At 46.1% G+C, this 14,413-nt stretch overlaps 1 protein-coding gene across 3 annotated transcripts in view; it reads left to right on the top strand.

Annotated features, from left to right (window-relative positions):
- Positions 1-6,720: 6,720 nt before the first annotated feature.
- The window catches only part of KCTD17 (potassium channel tetramerization domain containing 17), an 8,544-nt gene continuing 851 nt past the window's right edge, over positions 6,721-14,413 (top strand). The window contains exons 1-6 of one of the 3 annotated variants that reach the window (XM_010711458.3): positions 6,722-8,396; positions 8,967-9,075; positions 10,696-10,787; positions 11,814-11,909; positions 12,247-12,372; positions 13,066-14,405. In XM_010711458.3, the coding sequence (XP_010709760.1) occupies positions 8,175-8,396; positions 8,967-9,075; positions 10,696-10,787; positions 11,814-11,909; positions 12,247-12,372; positions 13,066-13,155 (735 nt within the window). In that variant the 5' untranslated portion in view covers positions 6,722-8,174 and the 3' untranslated portion in view covers positions 13,156-14,405. Of the gene's footprint in view, positions 8,397-8,966; positions 9,076-10,695; positions 10,788-11,813; positions 11,910-12,246; positions 14,406-14,413 lie in introns of those variants that run through there. The other 2 variants (XM_010711454.3, XM_010711491.3) reach the window with 2 other exon arrangements.

Genomic DNA, 14,413 nt, shown 5'->3' with positions numbered 1-14,413 from the left:
AAAAAAGATTCTGGAATTTAAAAAAGAGCAAATAAACATTTGTTTCAAGGTCTTTCTGCTGAATGGTGCTTATCTAAGTGTTGCTTGGATGAGTTCTTTCCAGGAAATTGTCTAGATTATTTTCGTGGGGTGTTTTCTTCTTCAATGAGTAGAGCTGCTTTTCTTACCCTCAAGGAGCTCTTTGGACCTGGAAAGGTAATGGTGTGCCTCTCTCTTGGGTCTTTTTCCCATCTCCCTCCTTACAGTCCTTGCTTGTTTTTTGTTTTTAAACTCCGTGATAGTCAGTCGCAGTTCTGTTCCTCAAAGACTGAATGTCAGTTCTTACAGTGAAAAATGGACTGTATTGGTATGACATTCAGTCAGTGAAACATGAAGGGGAGGGAAAGAATGACGGGATTTACTCTTTTCAATAAGTGTTCCCACTGTTTCCATGAGACTTACTATGTAACCTTAAAAAACAGTGCAACTGTAACCTTCAGTAGAGTAGCACAAAATGGCAAGATTCTTTTTTTCCAAATGACCATTGTCTCATATTTGAGAGCTGAAATCCCCATGGGTATCTCTGCCCATGTTCAACAGTTTGTTTTACCTAGGATTTTCTCCCTTCTTTAAAAAAAAAACAACAAAACCTGCATCTTTTGTGGCTCACTGGTAACTTAGTTAATAAGGTTTTGTTCTGGGGCATGCAGCTCCATGTGCCTGTTGATATCAGAGATGATGTGGTCATGCTTTCTAGTGAATGTTTATAGTCACAGATTTGCAGGGTTCCTACCAAGGCATTGAATCCAGCAGCTGGTTACACTTCCATTTGAAGTTTTTTCTCCATCTGTGTTGGCTGTAGCCCTGGCTTATGTGGACACAGGCTCCAGTTTTTGGATCTCCTGTGGAGTAAAGAATTCTGCTGTTTAGATGATTTCTTCGTTTTTCCTACCCACCCACTCACACATACATTATGAATCTTTTCCACAACCCTGCCCCCCCACTTCTAGTGATTGAAAACATTAAATTTCCTTGGTTGCATTCTGTGTAGTAACTCAGCTCCTTAAGGGTCTTGGGGCTGACACTGCAGCAAGCGTTGAGTATACAGAGTGCATGGGAGACTGAAACAAGTGACCTTCAAGGAGGCAGAGCAAGACACAGGTTAGAATAAAATAATAAAGCTTTATCTTTGTTTGCTTCCATTTAGCTCTTTGGGTTTAAACTTCCTGGAAGTGCTTTTTGCAAGTTGCATCACATCTTGGAAAATTGTGAAGGCTTACCATTCTGGATCAGCTCCTGATCTAATTGGCTGTTTAATTTTATTCTTCCTGCTAGGGAAAGATTTTCTACTCCCGTGCTTTATGGATTTCCCCACCCATCTAATTGCTGTATTTGCGAAGGCTGGTAGCAACACTTTGCTTTAATCCAAGTGGGGCAATTTTCTAGCAACTGTTTCCTGCAATTGAAAGGGAGGAACTGGTCCATGTGTCATGTAGGACATCTGATGCTTTTTCTAACTGATGGCACTTGTAAAAGGCTTCTTAAGCTGAAGTATGGTATTGGGATAAAAATGGAAGGATAAGCACTGGTGTGAATCAGCTGGTAGGTTCTAAACTCTCTGTGGATGGGCCTCCGAATGTGAACAACAAGAACCCTGCTTTTTAAGACACCTTAAATATATTTGTACAGACAGCATTGTCTAATATGTGATCCTATAAGAGGATATAGCCTCTGACATCTTTTCTGGATTTTTAGCTTTTCACTCCACCAGCCAAGCTTACCTGCCGTAGGTCGTTAAGGTTTAACTTTCCGGGTGTGGTAAGGAGGTGTGGCAGATGTTGTCAGTATGTACAAATGGGCAAACAGGAGTACTGTGCCTGCCCTGCTTCTCCATGAAAACTAATTTCTTAGTGAAAATGAATGCATTCTTTCAGTGTTCATCATTTACAGTAGATGCAGGGGGCTAGCTTTGTCTTTTATCTTTCAGAGTATCCAGCACACTGCTGTACTGCCCTTGTTTCTTTTTGGGACAAAGCAGTTCTTGTTAGCAGTGTTAGTGGGAATTTCTCTGCTTCCTCTTGATCCTGAGTTTCTTTCTTCTATCACGTGTGTCAGGCAGAGGTGTCTGGTGCAGCCCAGCAAGTCACCTGGAGATGACAAAATGAAAGATTTCCTTCTCCCCATGCTCTGTGTTTTGACTGCGTGACTCTGTGGCATCCAACAGGGCCCTTCCCCTCTCTGGTAAGTGTGCCAAGACTTGCAGAGCTCAATGCTCTTTTCCCTGCTGCCTTTAGAATTACAAAATCTTCTCAGCAGTTTTTCCGCTTCCCAGCTTTCAGCAAATCTTTTACCAAGCACTTTGCTTTGATTTCCCCTCTCAGGAGAAATGGAGAACTTCCTCCCCACACCAAGATATTTTGTGTTTTTGGTGTATGCCCTGTTACATCATATACCAAAAATCTGTCCCAGACAGTCTTCTGATGTTTTCCCTCACTTTAGCTGAGATCTGTTCTCACACTGTGAAGAACTAGGAACATTGTGGGATCTGAGACAAAGTTTTCAAAGCCTGGAAACTGCAAAAGCCTATTTTGAGCCAGAACAGATGCTGCTGGACATATGGAACAGCTGAGGGGACTTGCACCAGGACTAAAAATGTTCTGCAGATCTTTATGTCTCTGTCTCAGTGGGTGGGTTCCCTATGGAACTGGAAACAGGGAAGGGGAGAAGTGAAGATGAGTACATATCACCAATTTTTATAACTCTCCTCTGGAAAATTTGCTATTGGGAAAGAGGAATAGCGTATTTTGGGTAACGTAGTGTTCCTGGTGAAAGTAGCCTAAAAATCAACTCTGATGTGGGAATAGGTCATATTGACCTGTGGCTAACTTCAGGCTTGAGCTTTTCCAGCTCCGTATAAATTTGAGAATTTGAGGTCAACATGTAAACTTTTAATTGGTATATTTTATTATCTGTAATGCTTTTACAGACAGTAAAAGCAGTCTGGGACTTGTGAACAAACAGTCTAGTCAATGAATAACCCTGTGCCTCTTTCAGAGCACAGTTCAGCTTTGAGAGTTTGAGTATTTCCAGCCCTGCAGGGATGACCATGGTGGCAATGGCTTGGATCTGCTCTGCACCTGGCAATGTAGCCTTGTGCGCATTATGTGAAGCAGTAGTAATGGAGAGGGAGAGGAAGCACTGCCTCCTAATGGATCTGAATTCAGTGGGAAAGGAAAATCATAGAACCACAGAATCATTAAGTTTGGAAAAGATCACTAAGATTACATAGTCTGACTGCCAGCCCATCCCCACCATGCCCACTGACCACGTCCCTCAGTGCCACATCCACACGGTTCTGGAAAACCTCCAGGGACAGTGACTGCACCACCCTCCGTGGGCAGTTGTGCCACTGCAGCACCACTCTTTTGGAGAGGAAATTTTTCTTAATATCCAACCTGAAATCCAACCTGAACTTCTCCTGTCACAGCTTAAGACCATTTTCTCTCATTCTATTACTGTTACCTTGGAGAAGAGGCCAACCTCCAGCTTGCTATAACTTCCTTTCCAGTCATGAGAGTGATAAGCTGACTCTCCTCCACTCTGAATAATTCCAGCTCCCCTAGTTACTCTCCATCAGACTTGTGCTCCAGTCCCCTCACAGCTCCATTGCCCTTCTCTGATCATGCTCCAGGGCCTCCATGTGTTTCTTGTATAGAAGGGCTCAAAACTGAACACAGTACTTGAGGTACAGCCTCACCAGTGCTAAATACAGAGGGACAGTCACCTCCCTGCTCCTGCTGACTGCACATTTCTGATACAAGCTGCGATGCCATTGGTCTTCTATGCCATCTGGGCACACTGCTAACTCATATTCAGATGCTGTTGGCTAGTAACCCCAGATCCTTTACCTCCAATCAGCTTTCCAGCCACTCTGCTCCAGTATTGTAATGTTGCATGGTGTTGTGACCAAAGCGCAGGACCTGGCAGTTGGTCTTGCTGAAGCTCATACAATTGGCCTCTATCCATTGATCCAGCCTATCCAGTTCTCTGTAGGGCCATCTGCAAACTCACTGAAGGTGCACTCAGTTGCCTTGTCCAGACTGACAATAGAGCTCTTAAACTAGGCCAGCCCCAATACTTACCACAGGGCAATACCATTCATGACTGGTTATCATCTGCATTTAACTTCAAAATACCTAAGGATGGACATTGCTCTCCTCCTACAATTCCACATCATTGTGTAGCTCATGTTTTGACCCCAGGTCTGGCCATATACGATACCCTGCTGTCTCTGCAGTTCCCTCTCAATCTCTTTTCCCGAGTTCTGATGCCAGTCATTCTGTCATATACAGAGTTTCTCCTCACCTCCCAGGAACATGACTGTGTCCCTCGCATATACCTCCTGCTCATTTCATCACACATTTGCAACACAGCTCCACTTTTTATAGGGATTAAGCATGAACAGTTCTCTAACAACAATCACACAGTCTCACATTCCTTATTCTTTCTCCCCTGCCACCTTTTTCCTCCCCTGTGTCTGTGAAATCCTGCTGCATTATTTCACACTTGACTTCCCTGTGGGCCATTTGTTCCCCCACAAACTTTCTCAAATCTCAAAGCAGCACCACTGTCTTCCCACACCACTGTTTCTTTCCATTAATGACCACTGCATGAGCAATAGTAATCACTGTTACTTGTAGAGGTTTGTCTTGGTCCTCCCATCTCTTCTGGTCCTAGCACACAACTAGGTGCTATTTACACGCTATTCTGTGTACAGGTACGTTGCTCACAGTAACTCAAGAAAGATCAACACACCTGTATCCTATGGAATCTTTCTCTTCCTGTCCAACATGCCTGGCTCAGCTGGCAGTCAAACTGAGCTCTGCTGGTTACAAGTGTACTGTCTTCCTCTCATCAGCATGTCCCATGTAGGGATTTTCCTTTGCCCAATTTGCTGTGGGCTTAATGGCAAATGTCAGTGCTACTTGCCCTCCACCATAGAGAAGAGAAAAGATGGTTTCTTCTCCAGTGCCTCATGCCACAGTGTGTTCATCAACTTAATGATCATGCAGGTTGAAACCCAGATGTGTTTGCAGTCTGCCTAAGTGGTGACTCTGCCTATGCTGACACACTGTGATTCCTTCTCCCACTGATGCTCCGAAACTTAGCAGCTCCACAGATTCAGTGATGCATCACATGCAATGTACCCAGCTGGACTCTTCTGGCTGTGATGTATGTGTACTGAATGCTGCAGTGTCTGCAGCTTTTAACAGAAGGCCTGCTGGCTACTGAACAAAGAATCTCAGTTTACCCCTTCTCATTTTACCTTCGTCTTTGTTCAGGCCCACTACCTATCTATACAGTCGTTGCCCAGCTTTCCCTGCCCCTGGTCTGTCTGGGCAACTGGACCTGTCCCTGTGATCAGCTTTGTGTTCAGTGGGGCTGTATGGCATTGCATACTCATGTTGCTCTCTATAAGCTCTTGTTTGTTGTTTTCTCTGACTCTGTGCAAATGTCTTGTATGTAGTTATCATCAAAGCAGGAAGAGCAACCATTTATTATTTGAATTTATTTCTCCTCTGTTCTATTGCTTAATCTTAATGGACCTTAAGAAGGGCAGCTTGGAACTATATCCAGTGAAGATGTGCAAATCAGGCTCTTATGTAGCCCACCCCAACTACTCATTATAGCATTTCGGCTGGTAACTCCCCCTGGACTGTCTTCTTCCTAAATGAGATTTTCACTTACAATGAGAAACTCCCTGGCCTGAGGGAGTTCCAGTAAAGCTCATACTGTGTATTGCAGAAAGGGATGGGGTTGTTGTACCTTGACCTCTTTTCATGCTTACATGTTATTACTTCAGATTGAACTACTTGCCTTTCACCCCATTGCCCTGGGGTGAGCAAGTGTTGGCTACAGATGGCAACTAGCATTGGTGGAAGAAGTTGTGCTCCGAATACAGGCCATCCCTGACCCATGAGCAGCATTGGTATGGGAAAGGTTGGAGAGGAAGGCATCAAAAACAAGGGATTGGATCTAAAATGGAGAGAGAGACTGAGGGGCTGTGAAACAGGCTTGGAGGAAAGGGAGGCAAGCTGAACCCTTAATAGAAAAAGGAACAAAACAAAGGCAGGGCAGATTTCTGGGAGGGGAAGATAAGGGGCAGTAGGCTGCCACCTTCTACCGCTGCATGCATATCAGGGAGCCACGGTCCTCCTTCTCTGTCTCTGCTGCAGCTGTGGCCAGAGCTGACAGGATCTCGTATTCCTAACACACTGGAGTATAATGCAAAGCTCTCATATATGCCATGGCTCGACTCAGAGCCAGAGGTAGGAAGGAAACAGTCTCACAGCCCAGAGCTGTGTTGTACTGTCTGATGCTTCAGCTCAGGTTGGTGACAGTCTGAGCATCCTTGATGTCTTCTGCTGCTCAGTAGAGAATGGCCCAGGGGCTGGGGACTAATATTAATGGACCTGCTCAATGCAAATAGGAAAAAAAAAAAAAATTAACCTCTCTCCATTAATGGTCACTATAGAGCTGGCAAGCTCTTGATATAAATTAAAGGAGATCCAAATTTATTTGATTTTACACCCTGCAGCAGCTGATTTGTTCCTGTGCTTAGATTAGTTGGAGGTCAGCAATTTCAAAACCTTTTCCTTGTTACTCTCTCCCCCCTCCCCTTTGCATTCCTCCACAGAAGAAGCAAAGTACAGTTATACCATCTTTGTCAGGAGAATTCTGGGTAATTTGGGGAAGGGTGACACTATGCTCATGTTCTGTGATGATAAAAGGGAGTGATTTTTAAGCAAAAGAAAAGAGAGAATGAAGAAAAGACAAGAAATGTGAGTAAAACATGATCTTTTTATTTTTCCACTAACTTCCCCCCAGTAGCCCCCACTTCAAAAGACCCAAGATCTAGGTGAAAGAACAAAGTGTCTGCAGGGCACAGTGGTGTTCCTGCAGTGCTGCATTGCCCTGGCAAGGAGGAGCCACAGAGTTGCTTTAGATGAAGGAAAACTTTGGGCCACATTCAGGTGAAACATCAGCCTTTCCTTTCCATCCCCAGTGTGCCTGAGCTGCTGGCAAGCACTATTGTGTTTAAGAGAGAGAGGGAAAAGCAGAGCTGCTGGAGAAAGAACTCATTCAGGTCATGTCCATGCCAAGGAGTGCATTTGAACAGAGTCCCATGGGTATGAACTGCCGAGCTCCATGCTTGACTTGGCAGGAGGAGTGGCAGAGGCAGGGCTGTGCTCAGCAAGGAGCAATTGGCACACTGGTATCTGCATGTGGTATGCCTGGGGCAGAGGTAAAGATCCATGCAGAGCAGGGTTAAAATCTGAGCACTTTGCAGCCAAGACAGCATCAGAGCTGGGAAATAGTGGTCTCTGGAATGGTTTGTGACGGTAGGACCATACCAAGGGGGAGGAGGAAGGGGAATATTAGCTGAATCAGTGACTCTTCTGAGTCAGAAGAAAAATTATTCCTGCCCCCCCTGCCAGCACTTTGTGCAGATCCAAGATACCGTTCCCAAAAGAGTCCCTACATATGTTAGCAGGAAGACAACTGTCTGCACACTTTGCAGCAAGAACAGCGTGGCAACTGATGCAGCACAGTGCTGTGAGCCTGGGGTAATGTATCTCCCGAACGGAAAGCTGTGGAGTGCAGTGCTGACGGGCTTAATCTGCTGACTGCCAGAGATCAGAGATCTTCTTTCTACTCCAGGGATGCCTGCCTGCAAGATCCATGACTCAAAGCAAGCAAATGACTAGCTGTAGTGTCAGGGTTATGTATTACAGCATCCCCTTTTGTGAGGATGGCAGGCTGGAAAAACTACAGTTCCCAGCACCCTTTTGTGCATCTCCCAGAAACTACAGTTCCCAGAACCTTTTCATGAGCCGGGGAGGTGTACATGGAAGTAGTTGCTGAGGAATTTTGCATCACACCCCATATTTCCAGTGCTGGCCAGCCCTCGGTTAGTGAAAAGCGAAATGGAGGAAAAGCCAGGGAGCACTGAGACTGTGGTTTTGCCCACACCTGGTAACTGCAGCACAGGGCATCCTTCTCCCCCTGGGGTCTCCCTGGGCAGACGCAGGGAGGATCCTGACCCTTAGGGAAGCACGGCTGCTGCGGAAGGAGAGCAGACAAACTACAGATCCCAGCATTCCCTAGCAGGCAGCACCTGCGGCAGTCCCTGCATGGCTGGGGGGATGAGGATGTGGATGGAGGGTGGGGAAGAGATGAAGGGTGCCGTGGGGCTGCGCTGCGCCTGGGACCCACCTCCCATTGATGCCCAGGCCAAGTGGGTGAGGCTCAATGTGGGGGGCACCGTCTTCCTTACCACCAGGCAGACCCTGTGCCGGGAGCAGAAATCTTTCCTGTGTCGCTTGTGCCAGGGCGAGGAGCTGCAGTCGGACCGGGTAAGGCAGCTGCATTGCCTCCTGCACCATGCCCCTCTGAGCATGGGGAGGGCTGCAGGGCTACAGGGTTGGAGCCAGACCCCAACAGCTGTAGGAGTAACCCAGAGAAAAATACCTTCACTTTCTCCACTATCCCAGAAAGAATTTTATCTTCCCTGTTACTGCCTGGCTGTGTTGTAGCCCAGCATCTAATTTCCCCACCTGGGGAAAAGCAAGGCCATGTTCCCTCCACCTCTGCTGCTCCATCACCCCAGATGCCCTGGGGATCCTCCCAGATGTAGCTACCTGACTCAACCTTTTTCCCTACGAGAAATCTCTGCTCCCTCACACCGGGCCTGTACGCATGGTTGCAGGAGCCTGAGATCAGTTTTTTTGGCTTTCTTAGCTGGATTGGTCCATGCTGAGATGGACATTCTGAGCATAATAATGCAGGACTTAAAATCTGAGTGAAGTCATCTTGGCTATGGTCTACTATAGAGATATAGCATATCTCAGGAGAGTGAGTTGCAGATGGGTGCAGGCCAAGATGCTCCACATTTTTTCACCTCATGGTCTACCTCTTGTTGCTAGGATGAGACTGGTGCATACCTAATAGACCGGGACCCTACTTACTTTGGACCCATCCTGAATTTCCTCCGTCATGGGAAGCTGGTCCTGGATAAAGATATGGCTGAAGAGGGTGAGTCTTGAAGCTCAGAAGCTTCCCATTTAACCATGCTAGAGCAGAACAGTAGAATTTGTAGTTGACTTCCTTGTCTTTCATTATCCTTCTGAAGATTGGTGTGGGAAGGTCATCCTTGCAGCTCTTGGAAAGCATGTTTCCTTCACTAAGTGGGAATGGAGCAGGTGGAGAAGGCATCCTGCATATACTGAGTCCTTATGGCTGTTAGTTGAGCAGAGGTGTCACTGAGATGGAAGCAGAATAGGTCTCTCATCCTCGATAAACTGTTTTATTACCTGTTCCTGATACACTTTTAACCAGGCTTTGCGACTGAGGTTTGTGTTAATGACTGAATGTTTCTAATTAGGAGTGAAAACCCAGAAGACCAAACAGACCAACTGACTGTAATAAACCCCATAATTAATCAGTGACATGTAATGTATGCTAATAGTGCTCTGATGGGCTGTGGACTGCAGCAATTCCAGTGGAGCAAGCCAAACAAACCAATCCCTCATTTGATGTTGACAGAGTCCAATAGGATAACTCAGTAACATCATCATGGTGTTACGAGCCAGCAATCCCCAATGCCTCATTATTTTTTGGATGTTAGGGACTAACAAGCAGCCAATTTCAAAGACAGGCTGTGCTGTCCAGCCCTTGCCAAGCACAGTTGCTGCAGGTTCATTAGCCTTCTTGCCTCTCTTACATATTTTTACCAAGGAGTGTTTTATTCAGAGTCATTTTATGAGTTACAATGCAAGAAATATATCTAAGAAATAGTACAGAATTATAATAAACACAATTCAGAGATGTTCCTTACTTATCATTGATTATCACCCCCCAGTCAGACAGAGTTCAGCCAAGGCTTTTAACACCAGATCTGAAACATAAACAGGAGTCTTGTTCTGTTCACAGCTTATCTGTTGCCTTGTGCTCCTGACACAGACAGACTAGCATGAAACCAACCCGTTAGAGGGTTCATGGCTGAATGAGGGACTCTGAGTGGATCTGAGTTCTCAGGTAGAGAAGAATCAAACCCCCATCAGCATTGTCTGCACACTGATCTGGGTACATGTGAATGTTGGTTCCTGGCCTCCTTCCCCTCACTAACCCACTGAGAACCCACCTCCCTTTCCCTGATGGCTTGTTAGCAAACAGGAGGGTCTCAGGAGAGGTGAAGGATGCAGACACCATGCAGAAAAATCAAAACAGTTATCTGTTTGCCTGCTCTGAGATGAAGCACAGGTGAGAGAACAAAATATTGAAATCATATGAGGATGCAACTCTAACAGGCCCAGGAGAAAGAATGGAATTTTGGCCTGTAATCTGAAAGTCGAAATCCTCCTCTTCCCTGGGAATATATTAGCAGACCTTCGCACCAACCTTCACTGTTATTGTAATGGTAAACAGCACAAAGAAATTGGGGTGAGCAGTAGAACACAACACAAGAGGGCCAGTGCTCAATTCTCTGCAGTAAAGGTTTCAAGCAACAAGAACTTGTTAAAGTTCTGAGTAAGGTTTACGTATCATTTCATCCAAGGGATAAGACCTTGGGAAATGTACTTAGAGTTGGTTCTTTTTGGCTTGCAAAACAGTAATGACTGTTAACTTCGTGGTTTCTGTGTTGATCTTTCTTAGGGGTCCTGGAAGAAGCAGAGTTCTATAACATTGGTCCCTTAATCCGGATAATTAAGGATCGACTGGAGGAGAAGGACTACACAGTGGCACAGGTATGGTGGGAACAACAAACAAAGATAGTGAAGGAAGGAGGAAATGCTGAAAGGGAGAATGAAATCTAAAGGGAGAGCAGTTGTGGAAGAGGCAGAAAGGAGTGGAAAGAAGCAACTAATTAGAGCTTATGTACTAATCTCTGTTTAGCAAAATCTTGCTTGGGGACAAGCTAACACCAATGTAGTCACAATAAACAAGTTCCACATTTGTTTTGCAGCTCCAGAGGTAGTGCTGGATGTAGCCTCTGAAACAAAATTGGCTTCTAGAAGAAGCCTGCTAGTTGCTGTGGTTGGTAACCCTGCACACAGCAGGGGGGGTTGAAACTAGATGATCATTATGGTCCCTTTCAACCCAGGCCATTCTATGATTCAATGATTCTATGATTCTGTGTTTGTGGTGAGAGAGGAGGTGCTGTGGGAAGGAGTACTCTGGTATGGGGAGTCCTGAGAGTGTAATCACAGTGAAGAATGTAGGGATACTTCTAGAGAAACCTGAAGGGAAAAAGTGAAGAAATGTCTGTAGAAGAGAAGTGCAGAAAATGAAGCACAAGAAATCAATCCCATGGCACAGCCACACCTTGTCTTGGCTAATAACCTTTTCAAAACTGTCTTCTGGGAATCTTGACTGATATCTCACTTTTCATCATGTCTGCCTCAGGACGTAAGCCTCCAGCAATGCAATCACTTTGTGCTTGCAAAACCCCATCAATATTTGTGGCATTTGCATAAATGACTTTGTAATGACAAATGCAAACTCCCTGTTGGAAAGAACCCACTGTCTTCTGAGGACATTGCATAAAGCTCTCAGCTCAATTCCTTTTCTCCAAAAGTTATAGCATCGTTCTTGCTCCCCAAAACAGCACAGTACAAGGCTTGGTTGTACTTTCCACCCCATCTTAAATCATGGATATGGTGAGAAGGATAGGTCTGTAAAGAAGGGGTGCTACCTCTTCCTTCTGCAGATGGGCAGTGGCCTTTAGTATTTGACCTCTGTCAACATCCTTGTCTGCAATTTTTTTCTGTTAGGTGCCTCCTAAACATGTCTACCGTGTGCTACAGTGCCAGGAAGAGGAGCTCACTCAAATGGTTTCCACTATGTCTGATGGATGGCGCTTTGAGCAGGTATGGGGAGGATAGAGGAGGAGGGTGAGGAGTTGTCTTTTGAAACACAGATGGATGGCTGTATGGATGCCATACAGCCCCCAGGCAAGGTATCTTCCCTACCTGAGAAAATTGGGTCAGTTGTTGATGGTGCTGGCACACCTACTGTCTCTCACCTCTTCTCTTGAAGCTTAGAGGACATTCCCTGTTTTCTGCACTTGCTCAGCCTAGTTATAAGGCCTTTCTACTGGGGGTAGGGGCTGGAGTCCTGCTGTGTGGCTGACTTCCTCCTTTACTCCCTAGGTGAAGTGGAAGTTTGCGGTAACATGCTTGTTATCATTTCTTTTGTCTTCTCCAGCTAGTGAACATTGGATCGTGCTACAACTATGGGAATGAGGATCAGACAGAGTTCCTGTGTGTGGTCTCCAAGGAACTGTACAACTCTCCCAGTGGTCTGAGCTCTGAGTCCAGCCACAAGGCCAAGGTGAGACCAACTTCACTATTCACAATTCTCCTATTTCTTATGAAACAATTTGCTCTTGTTCATCCCCTCTTCCTTTCTTCTCTCCACTGTGACCGTGGAGCTCCTAGTAGTGAAATAGATGGTGATATGCAGGGGCTTTATGACATTACACCATGACATTACACCAATGGCCCAAAAAAAGGAATGTGTGTGTTCAAGTGGTGATGTCTGGCTGTGTGTGCCAAATAGCTTTACCAAGTGACCCTGGCACTTCTTATGCTTCTCTAAAATCCCCCTCATACCTCCTCATGACCATGCTGTGTGATCTCCCTAAAGTTTCTGCAGCGTTCTCATTCCTTGTTGAGTCCTATCTAAATGACAGGAGGTCACTTTCTCCCCTTTGGAGGGAAGGACAGGAAAATGTGGTGTTGCATGACATTGTGTAGATACCTAGATACAAGAAGGAGCACTAGAAACTGATGGAAGCTGTTGGGCAGTGGGATCACTTGTAAGAACAGCCCTTATATGTTGCTCTATAAGAAAAGTCTATTTGCCCCCTGACCCCACAGCTGTCTTGGCTGTGGGGAAAAGTCCCTTTCTATTTCAGCATCATGACCATTGCTTTATGCACTTGTGTATCAGCAAGAATTTCCACAGCTCATCTGGCAAGTGTCTCCACTCTTTCTTCCCTTTGTCCTGCATGCTGGCCTGCAGAGCGCAGAGGAGGACGTGGAGGAAGAAGAGCAGGAGATGGAGGAGGAGGCAGAGGCAGAAGCAGAAGAGAAAGGTGCAGCAAATCCTTGAGGAAAAAAATAGACTAACCCCCAGGCATAGATTCATCCACCTTTCTGGTGAGAACTCACAGCTAGCAGCAGGGAAGAACTAGGACAGGTGTGGGGTAGAGGGGACGTCCTCCCAAGGAACAGGAGTTTATCTGGAGATAAAGCTTGTAGGGAGGGGTTTTTACCTTGGCTGCTGCTTTGTGTTTTTAACTGTTTGGTTTATTTATATTATATTTTTATTTGCAGACTGTCCATGTACTGGACACTCTCTCCTGCTCCCCTCCATCTCCATCTCTGCACTGTCACCTGCCTGGGACACCCCACCCCATTCCCCAGCCTCCGGCATTCTCCCCTCTGCTCTCTTTGCTCCTCACAGCCTCCTTCCAGCAGACCTGGTTCCTGTCTCCCCTTCCAAACCCAAGATTCTGTTTGTTCCCTCCTCAGGGCCCCATCTCTCTCTGTTCCTCACTTTTCCTACTCTGCAGGTATGTTACCTATATGCACTCTCAGATCCTGCCAGTTTGAGCTCTGCATGAGTGACTCACATCCTTCCCTCTTGTGGATAAAGTCCTGGTTTGTAGAGCTTGGGGAGGGGGAAAAGCAAGGGGAGGTTGAGTCATTTCTAAGGTGGCTTTTCTGATTCTCATCATACATGTGCCTTCACTTGCCAAGCAGTTCTTACAGCTCTGGGCTGGAGGCTCTGGAAGCAGCAGGGAAAATGCAATCAGGAGTAAGGAGGAGGGCGGGGAAGAATGGGGAAGAATGCAAAGCAGGCAGGGATGGCACAGGGGAATGCCTGCCGTGTGGCTGCCTGCCATGCATGCCAGATCACTTCTCCTGATTGCCATCCATTCTTGCTCATGCTTCCCTTGACACTGCAGTGCCAGAGGGTGCTGAAAGTGCAGTGGAAGCTGTGGGTCCCTGCTCCAGATGTTCCTACAGCTGTGCTTCAAAGGGACCTCTGCTATGTCTCCTCTGAGACAGGCTGCCCATCTGCAGCTGAACAAAGAAAGCTTTCATAGGAGGACCCCTCTCTCTAGCCGGAAAACAGATTTCTTGCTGAACTGGTGGTGCTCAGTGCCACTTTCCATCCTAATGGGGGGCACTTGTTAGCTGGATGGCATTTCTCACTTCCCTTGTTCAAGAGCCTCCTTGTTCATGGCTATGGGACCTGAGTGTTATTCTCTCAAAAGGCAGTGTGTGTAATCATAGACTTCTCCCTTATTTTTCTCTTTTCACCCCACCCTCAATCCTTTTCTTTTTCCTTTTCTTTTTCCTTT

This window comes from Meleagris gallopavo, chromosome 1 (assembly GCF_000146605.3).
Source record: "Meleagris gallopavo isolate NT-WF06-2002-E0010 breed Aviagen turkey brand Nicholas breeding stock chromosome 1, Turkey_5.1, whole genome shotgun sequence".
NCBI lineage: Eukaryota > Metazoa > Chordata > Aves > Galliformes > Phasianidae > Meleagris > Meleagris gallopavo.
Note: the sequence above shows the minus strand (reverse complement) of the source record. Positions and strands in the feature narration are given on the sequence as shown.